This window comes from Halyomorpha halys, unplaced genomic scaffold (genome assembly GCF_000696795.3).
Source record: "Halyomorpha halys isolate HHAL.00 unplaced genomic scaffold, Hhal_1.1 Scaffold624.1, whole genome shotgun sequence".
Lineage (NCBI taxonomy): Eukaryota > Metazoa > Arthropoda > Insecta > Hemiptera > Pentatomidae > Halyomorpha > Halyomorpha halys.
This window is the reverse complement of record NW_027106861.1, coordinates 998,605-1,009,033: the sequence shown is the minus strand read 5'-3', so window position 1 is coordinate 1,009,033 and position 10,429 is coordinate 998,605. Positions and strand designations below refer to the sequence as shown.

General features: G+C 26.2%; 1 protein-coding gene across 1 annotated transcript in view; it reads left to right on the top strand.

Annotated features, from left to right (window-relative positions):
- Positions 1-10,429, top strand: part of Tomosyn (syntaxin-binding protein tomosyn) — a gene marked incomplete at its 5' end in the record, with an annotated part of 58,563 nt that overhangs the window by 39,173 nt on the left and 8,961 nt on the right. The window contains 7 exon segments of the mRNA XM_067045179.1: positions 1,434-1,550; positions 3,017-3,139; positions 4,585-4,695; positions 5,440-5,496; positions 7,221-7,424; positions 8,778-8,886; positions 9,632-9,715. Coding sequence (XP_066901280.1) covers positions 1,434-1,550; positions 3,017-3,139; positions 4,585-4,695; positions 5,440-5,496; positions 7,221-7,424; positions 8,778-8,886; positions 9,632-9,715 — 805 coding nt within the window.

Sequence of the window (10,429 nt, the reverse complement as noted above, 5' to 3'; positions counted from 1 at the left end):
AAATTAAAAATATATTAAAACAGAATTTTTTATTTAATATTAATCTAGACCAAAATAAATCGAACTTGTGTATATGGAGCTAAAAATTTCCAATTTCATGTTATCCGCTGACATATTTTCAGAAATTTTTATCAAGAAAGACAATAATTGACCAATGCTTGCTTCTTAATCACAGGTAGAATTTTTACTTTATCATTACACTTACCTTAATTTTTTGAGAATAAACAATCAATCAAAAAAATATTGAGGTATGCTGTTTAACTAAAAATAACAGGATAAAAAAATTCCTGAAAACCTATTGTTCAACTGTACTTTGCAACCACCCATCGGAAGGTAAATTTAACCTTTTCCCCTCCCAGCCCTTTGCACCTTTCATGTACTACTGATGTGATGTTTGACTTATGTCAGAGAAAATAACATATAATAAATTAAAAATAAATTGTAAATCATAAATGTTAGTAGTGAAATAAAACAAATTAAAAGAATCGTTAAAATATATCACTTACTCTAGTTTTTATTGCGTATTGTTTATTTGAATAAGTGAAAGATAATTTTATTTGTGAAGGACTTCATCTTTTTATTATTTAATCTTCAACTTGATATTCACTAATTTGCGTTTGATTTTTTTTTTTTTTTTCAAATCTATATAATAAAACCATCTGCATATATCTGTTGTAGTATAGGCTAGTGCTGCACAGTCCCTCTCCTCTGCCTATTTCTACATTATATCAATAGAAAATGTATGATTTAGGCTTTAATAATTTTAACTATAAATTAAAAAAATGGGGCATAAATAATAAATTAAATGTTAAAGAAATAAATATTATTTTAAGAGGGAGAAGGTGAGTGTATTATAAAAACTATTTATGGAGACTCAAAGTCATTTTATTTAACGAAATAGGAAGGAATTCCCTCAGCTTGATTTTAATTAATTAAAAATTTCATGATTGAAATTTTAATCCAAAATTATTTTAATATTATCTTAATAATTTATTAATTTCTTGGGAACTTTTTCAATTGTGCTTAGCGCGTAATTTGATATTTCTTGAGATATCTCTTGAGCATTTATGATTATTATAACTATAATATGGTCTCATTTTGAAAGGTTTTTCTATGAAAATTTAAAATAGTTTTTTATTTCTTATGTTATCAATTTAATTTATCTAATTAAAATATGTTGTTCACTCCCAATGTTTTTGTTTTTCCTTATCTATTCAGCAATAGTGAAGAAAATATATTTTTATAGACTTCACATTTTTATTTTTATAGAAATTTTTATAATTCATGTATTAAATAGAATTAGTTATTTAGAATGTCAATTTGAATTAAATTTGGTATGGCCTTATTATAGCTGTACCATCTAAATTTATTTTCTTTCTATTTTTTTTTTATTTGATTCATTACTCAGATACTTATAAAAACTTATTTTGCAGACAAGCTAGACAGTTCGTTTTCACGATCAAGAAGTTCCAGTATGTCAAGTTTGGAAAATATCAGTGCAGAGGCTATTCAGTGTATTGCTTTTGCTGATACTTACACAAAAAAATCAGGTATAACAAATACTCTTATTAGTTTACAAACATTATAATCATTAGGTTACAAATATCATTTAAACTAATTAGAATAGAAATATCACTCAATGCTGATAAAGTGAAAACTATATTATTTTATGGAGTATTGTTTAGGGTGGTGAATGAAAGAAACAGATTTAAAAAGTACAAAATCTCTATTGTTTAAATTTTGTGTTTTTTTCTTTGAATGAAAAAAATCTATTTTCAAAAGAAACAAAAAATATGAAACTCTATTTTTAAAACCAATCTTTCCATCAGCTAACTAACCACTTTAACATAAAGATTTTCCTTTAATTTCCATTAGCTGATTTAGTAGAACATAATCAGTTGTTTTGTTTTTTTATTGCTTTAACTGTTACCATTAAGTGATACCAGTGTAATAAATACAACTAAGGTCTTCCTCATAAGGTGAGATGAAATAAAAGCGAAAGAAACTCGAACTGGAAGTGATTGTTTACCTTGTAATATACAATACTAATAACAATAATTAGTTGGGATCCTCCTCTGAGGCGAGATGAAATCAAGGTACGTCATGTACATCTTACCTGAACAATCTCACCTTATGTGCGAAGGGTCTAAGTGTATTTAATTTTAACTCTGTTATCTACTTCTAATGGTAAAATAAATTATGTGGTTACAGTAAGACAAATCTCCTGCGTTCACTGACCATTTAAGGAAGATTTTTGATAAACATATTTCATGAAATTCTATGATGTTCTGATTTCTTCAGTGGCATAATATCATTAATTCCTTTTTCGTTCTCCTTCTAATTCCCTCTCAATTTTCCTTGTTCCTTGTTACATAAAGGAAATTAAAATAGGGAAAAAAAAATGTAGTTGGAAAGAAAAGTTAGTTAAAAAATTAGTGTTCTAACTGCTTACATTTACATTCTAATTAAAATCATACCATGAAAAATGCAGTAGAAGAAGCAAACACAAAAATAATGTCCACTAATAATAATGTGAACCTCTTCAACCCATGACTCTTCATGGGTTCAGTACTTTCTAAGAAAACACTTTATAAAACAACTATTTCACAAGGAGGTGATTTTTTCAAGATCACGCTTAACCGCCAGATTTTTACCCAATTAAGGGTATCTATTTTATGAGGCTAGGTGGACCTGAGGAGGAATCCAGAACCCACAGGGTTGACTAACAGCTACAGTGTGACAGGAAATCATTATCTGCCACAGCCGGATTCAAACCCAGGTCCTTGAGAGAAAGTAACATACTACCTTACCACTGTGCCACCGTGCTACCTAGTGTCTATTATAATGCTTAATAATAGTAATGAGTTTTTATTCAAGGTGATAATATAAATCAAATTAGTTCTTTCTTTATGTAGATGTGGATATAATTCTGCAATCTATATTTGACATTGTATTTTTGAATTAGTCATTCTTTTTGGCAGATGAATAAAAAATGTATTTTTTATTTGTGCCTTAGAATCAGCCTCAACTTTTCCTACTCTCTGGTTTGGAACAAGCCTTGGTTCAGTTCTTACTGTAATGCTGAATGTACCAACATCAGACATCCGATCTTCTCATCCAGTAGCTATTGGTCCTTTTGGTAAATTTATACATACATTTTTTTTTTTTTTAATATAAAATTCAAGAGAAGGAAAGTCTACATATGATATTTTGTTATATATATTTTTTTTATATATATTTTTTCTGATGTAATTTTTAATATTTGTTTTATTTGTGTAGTTTTAAACATGGAATGAATGAATATGAGATTTAAACAAAAAACAATAGTTAACACCATTTTTTTTTTTAATTTTTGGTCAATCGTATCAAAATGTTTTTTCTTATGTTAACTATCTTTTTTTCTGATTAATTCGGGAATAACTTTCTAATATATTAATTTTATCATTTTTAATAAAATAAAAACTATAAATTAAAAAAATTTTACTAAAATTTATAGAGCTGAAAATAGTGGAGAAAAGCGCATATATAATAAGAATGAATATTAATTATTTTTTAATAGAAATATATTTTTTATAATTTTCCTGTGATGTAATAATTTTGTCCAAGAAATTTTGCAATAAAATATTTCAATCTATTTCTATATTCACTTTCCTTACCACTTATTTTATTAAAAATTCTATCTAATCACATGAAAAGTAATAAAAATCTCTATAAAATAAACAAGAAATCGTGTTAATGAGACCAATATTCATAAAGATGTGATATATTGGTCTTTATACTCATCTTTTTTAAGTGTTCTTTGCTTGTTGCCATAGAAACTGGTTCACTTTTAATTTTTATTTTATTTTTTTTTTTTAAATAACTAAAAACTATAAATCTTCTGAAACACTCCAAGTACTCATTTGAAAGATAATTAAATTGTCTACCTTAATAAACTTCAATAAAATAATTAAATATCATAATCAGACTGATGTTAGTGAATACATAGTAAGCAATTTTTTTATCTACTTAATCTTAATTCAATTTTTGTATTCTATTTAATCTGTAGAACTTCTTGTTAGTTATAATTAAGTGTGGCCACGCTGTTTTATGTCCAATAAATGCAATTATAAATTGAAGTTGCCTTTGTAATTGTTCCAAAGGGACCTAGTTCTAGAATAATAAACTATTTTTCATTTCATTATCTAACTTGGCACTAAAAGTGGTAAGGAAAGTGGTGTGAGCAGACTCACTAGATATTTATTTTTACCTACAATATCACTGCTTTGTTTTAATCATGGGGCAGATGACAAAACAAAGTTTTTTAATTTTGTATTTGACGTATTCTGTATATTGTACCGTGAATCTTGATTAAGTTGCAACAACCCTACTATCTTTGGGACTGTCTGTAATAAAATTTCTCTGTGGGTTTGTCTGTGGACAAACCCAGTAGAGAAATTAGTCCCACCCTACACTCCTGTATGTAGAATATATTCAATCCAAAATAATATCAAAACTTTTTTTTTTTCAAATGTACCACTAAAACACAAAGTAGTGATATATATTTTTGCGTTAATTTTTGTTTCCTACATTTTTATTTTTCAGGTACAATGTTTAGATTAAAGGGATGTATTTTAACAATGTCTTTTCTGGATTGTAATGGAGCTCTTATTCCTTATACATTTGAAAGTTGGAAAGATGACAGCAAAGACAAACGTATGTGTAATCATCAAACTAATATCAGTTTTGAAATATAGTTTAAATATATAAACCTAGAAACAAAACTGACTTTGATTGCAGCCTAGGAAGGTTGACATTTTCATAAAATAAAAAATTTTAACCTTTACAATGTTTCTTGAAAAGATTATTCACCAACAAAATATGTCTAATTGAAGTACTTAATACCAATAACTATATGTCAACTATTTTAATTTTATATTTATAAAATATTGCTATATTTCTATTTTAGCTCAGATAAATTACAGAATTTTTTTATAAAATATAATTATGAAACCAGACTTACCTTAATTTTAGTGAAGGCAACAATGGAAAACAAAGTTTCTTCTCTTTCTGTTTTGCTACTGCAAATTCAAAATCAAACTTGAAAATGAGAAGATTTGACTTGTCTGGTTTTTTAATCATTCATTATTATTTTTTTAAATATTTATTCTGCTGTTTTTGTTGCAAATAGACTGTTTGGAAACAGTTATTTTTATTCTTAATTTTATTTTATAACTAATTATTCTAATTTAACTTATCAATGTACACTGATATAAATATTCATAGTTCAGTGATTTCATGCTTTTTTTTTATAAACTTCTTTTTACTTTATAAAATATGCACCTATTGAAAGATTAACTTAATTTTACAATAGAGATGTTTAACAATTATGAAAAATATTTTTAATTTTGGAAATGTTTTAAATAATTTTTTTTTCTTTGTTTTCTGTTGGCTTTACAGACCTGCAAAATAGACAGAGGTGGAACAGGCTGGCTAAGGCGGCGAAAGATTTACAAGGTCTGTAAAGCCAACAAAAGAGAGATTAGAAAAATAAATAAATATTATCTTTTAGCTTTTTAGTGGCTTAGTATCATACTAAATTACAAATAAGGTTGAGGAGAAATCTATCTCAAAATGTGAAAACCTCATAATTTGCCGATTATTTTTTGCTTATTCATTCATATAACAGAGGTGCTTTTACCCTAGAATATTTTAACACCTATAACACATAATACCATGATTTCATTTTCTAATTTTGTTTTTATCTGGTTATACTATTTATAGTCTTAATATAATGTTTTAAGACATTTGGTAATTTGTCATCCTATATAGTAATAGTACTATAAGGGGTTTGATTTATCTGCACTGCACTGCACTCTGGCTGACATATATATTCCTTATTCTGAACAGTTAAAGAAAGCAATTATAATAAAGTAGAATTATAACAATATAATTGATTAATTAATTTTAAAAACCAGTTAAAATTCATAAAAATGAAACTTTGAAATTAAAACATATTTTCATGTTTGTACAAACCTTGAAGCCTAGAACCAAATAAGTTTATTGGTCATCAACTACTCGTTGTGAAACCTAGTGACAAGTAAGCAATGAATTCAAATAATTATAAGTTACTATTTATAATATCATCAGTTACAAAAGTGATCAATTGCTATTTTTTTCTACATCACTTGATCACTTTGAATTTAAACTTGATAATATACTTAAGTCACTTTTAAGGGATATATGATAATATATAGATGATATTTTAACAATTCTAAAATAATAACACCGGTCTGACCCTAAAAAAACATATTTTGGGTAAATTATATGTTTTAATCTAATAATGTTGAATCCAAAAATTACCTTCATTTCCACCCTGTTTGTTTGCAAAATAAGTTAGAAAAAACAGAGCAATTTAAAAAAAATCATTACTATATGGTTATGAAACTATTAACTGAAGAATTACATAGGATTTTTTTCTACTTTTTCTTTTATATTTTAACTTAAAAAAACAGAAAAAAATTTATCACACCAAGTAAACCTGAAGATTTAAAATTTATTTAGCGTGAAAGGCTCAACAGGTGTAGGTAAAAGTGCCCTAGAGAGATAAATCCCTACCGACTTATGTATTTGTTCAACTTCACTCGATATTCCTATTAGCCAAGTTTCAGATCTTTAGAGCCTCATTTGCCCCGTAATTAGTCAAAGTATCTTGAATTTCTATCATTTTTTACTGTTTTTATTATTTTTTTTATAAACACTACACTCATTAATTATAAGCATCTCATTAAGATAATCTCATAAAATTAAAAAAAAATCTCGACATAATGAAATATTTTTTTTGGTTTTAGTTAGTTAAAATTTTTAAGAAAAAGTTAGCAGTTATTTAGTTCTTTAAAAAATGTTTATATATAGATATACATACATGCATTGGTTTCCTTGCAGTTTGACTTAGTACCATTTTCATGATTTGGAATCTGTATTGCTCATTTCATTATTTTGTCATTTGTTTACATTTATATTTTTTATTTAGTCAGGTACGATCTGCATTCTTTGCTGATTATATTAACACAAACATTTAAAAAATATTTCTTTTCAAATTGTGCTTTATTTAAATAAATAGGTTTAAATTTAATTTATATTGTTTTGAGAGGGATGTGAAAGTAATTATTTCTATTAACTAAAATAGAAGCTTAGATATTTCACTAATATAAGTGACAAAATGCTGTTTTCATTTGTAGGTACAAGCCGAACAAATAGCAATAGTAGCAGAATGTCTCCACCTGGTTCAGTGAGCAGCGAGGTAAACTGCGACCGGCAGTTTGTAGCGATAGTAAGTGAGAAGCAAGCAATGGTTGCTGCACTTCCATCTCACAATGTAGTTTATAGGCAACAAATTACTGAAGCAGACTTTGTCGTCAAGGCAGAAATAATTTCTCTTAAAGGTAGGTGTTAGGTGTCCCCACAATGCATAATTCTTCTAATAAGTAAGTTTAAAACAATATTTTTAATCATTAGTATTTTTAGATATCATTACTAGTAAAGATCTACAATGTAATATGCTACTTCATATTCTCTTTTCAAGTTATCTAATTGCCTTTTGGAAAACCCAATTAGCATACTAATAGAGCATAGACATTTTTTTTTTATAAATTTTAAAGTTCTAAGTAAAATATTCAACTTGATTTTATAATTTCATTTGTTAGCACTAAAGTTTCACAAATTTATATATATTTTTATTGAAATAACTAGCAAATATCTTACCCTTGCCATCATGAAATTCGTATGTGTACCTTGAACGTGTACATTGAAATTTTTTTTTCTTAAAGAAAGTAGTTGTAGATTATTCTCCTTTTTTCATATTTAGTTATTAATTAAAAACTGATACATCATTCGCTAACATTTTGTCACTTCTATCCCCCACCATCAGAGCTTGAAATACTTTAGGTTTTATAATGTATTAATATATATCTAATATTAAAAAATTAGGTAACACATAAAAAGTTGGAGAAACCTGTGTGACAAATCTATATATTTTCTCAATTTAAAGCAATGAATTAACAAAATTTTGCTTAATTGGATTCCTCTTAGAACATAGCAAATGGTTTAATTATCAGTAATTCAATCTCAAGTTTGTTAAATTCAAGATTAATTGAATAGTCTCAGTTTTAGTCATGCAACATTTATCCAAAATTAAAAACAATTTTTATTTATATGTAATTGTTTTATTTTTACTTTAAAACTATTAAAAAATAGATATAACACATCAAGGTCAAAATAAAAAATAAAATAGCTGACGATTATACTTTAAAAAAGAAAAGCTGGTGTTTGCATTGAACAACTTTCACTTATCACCCTAATTTTAGAAGACATTGATTCTTGTATGTATTAGAAAAGCTAATTCTTCATTATTCGGGATGACCATACATTTCCTTATTACATATTAGTTACATGGGTAAGTGGAAGTATAATCTGACTGTTGTCATAAAAACTATGGAAACATGAATATCCCTTTTAATTAATTATCAAATTCTTAAACATTTTATATTTAGCCATGTTTTATTACTGCTAACAATAAGAGTAATATTATCATACTTTGGAGGAAGTTTATTTCAATTTTAGGTCTTCTGATTTTGAGAACTCCTATTTCAATGAGTTCGTTATCATTTAATTTTTAAATAGACAAGTTTAATGGTAAATCTTATCTGAATAAATAATAGTATAAGTTGTATTTAAATTTTATTTTCAGTATTAAGGTTTTTCTTCGTATTAATTTATTATTTGTTTTATTTTTATAGAGAGTGTATGCCTTGTTTGCTACATTTCCAACGGGCACATTTGTGCCTATAGCCTTCCAAGCCTCCGGCCACTTATCGATACTGATTTTCTTCCTTTGGCAGATCTTAGGTAAATAATAGTTTAATTTTGATTTTTTAATTGCCTTTAAATTAAATAAATTTAAGATACTTGGCATGCCCACCAGTTATTTATTAGCACTAACAGTTAGCATGCTTTACTCACATCGTATTAAAAACACAAAAATTTTCGACCACTCTTTCTTTGCACAAATTGCTTTGTATGTTTGTTTTTAACAAATGGATTTAATTACATTTTTGTAGGTGAGAAATATAAAGATTGGTTGAAAAAGCTATTATCAATTATAATTAATTTTTCATATCTTATCGTTTTTTTATATTTAAAATTTTAAGGATTTGATATTTTTCAATTATGCATATTCAATTTTAATGTAATTTGATTTATTTTAATATGTTATGGCTCAAAGCATTATCAATACTAAATAGTCATATTTTAGAAGAGTTTAATTGTATATTGCTAGTAGATATGAGTTTATCAGAATTAGTCTACTTTATGCTTTGCCAGTGGCTTAACAAGCTCTCTTAATCTCAACTAGCATAAAAAATATATATATTTATATATTTGAATTTATTTAGCGATAGAGCTGCTTATAAATTATTGTACATGTAGATTGACAATTATTTTTATTTATTTATATTCTTTTTGTTAACCATGAAAAAGTTTAATTTAGCTATTGATTATTTGTTGTTAAGCCATTGGATTATAGTGTCTAATGTGAGACCGTGCAGAAAAATGTTTCTGTGGCCTCGGGAAAGATAACAAAGGTTGGATTTAGTTTTCAGACTCGGAAACCAGGCATTGTTGACCCAATGTTATCCATTTGGGGACAACAGATGTTTGTCAATGAAGACACAGATCAGTAAGTGGGCCACACTCTACAGTACTTAAACAGCATACACGTGCTTTATTTACAGTTATTTCAAATGTTCAAAATCACAGAATTATATGTACATATATGTATATTTCGTAATCATTTTTAATTTTAAATATTTCAAGAATATTAAATTTAACTAACTTGAAAAACCAATTCATATTAAAATTTAACACTAGATTTATGGAGCTTAAGTTTCAATAGTTATATTATATATGATTTTTGTTTAATTTCTTCTTTTGGATAATTAAATGAATATGTATTGTAATTTCTTTGCCTTGACTTTATAGGTTCACTATCTGTATATATTATATCTATTTTTCATCTATTGTAATTTTCATAGAGATTGCTTTCAGTGTAAAAAGCCTTTAATCGATCTCTTCAAATCTAGTGTTAATTATCATCTTTATTGCTTTCTGTCCAGTATTACAATACAATATTGTGCAGTTAAGAGAATAATTTAGGGATTGTTTTCTTAATTCAAAAAAGATTTTTACTCTCTTAAATACAAACCTGCCAGATTGGAAAATTTATTTTTTAAAAGGGTCATATTGTACATTTTTCATATTTTTCTTTTATTGATTTGATTCAGAGGTCATTTTGTTTTTTAAAAACTAGCATTTATTCTTTTAGCGCTTAGACCCTTTGAAATTCAAATCTTTACTAATTAAAAGTGTATCTCTCTCTCTCTATATCTCTCTA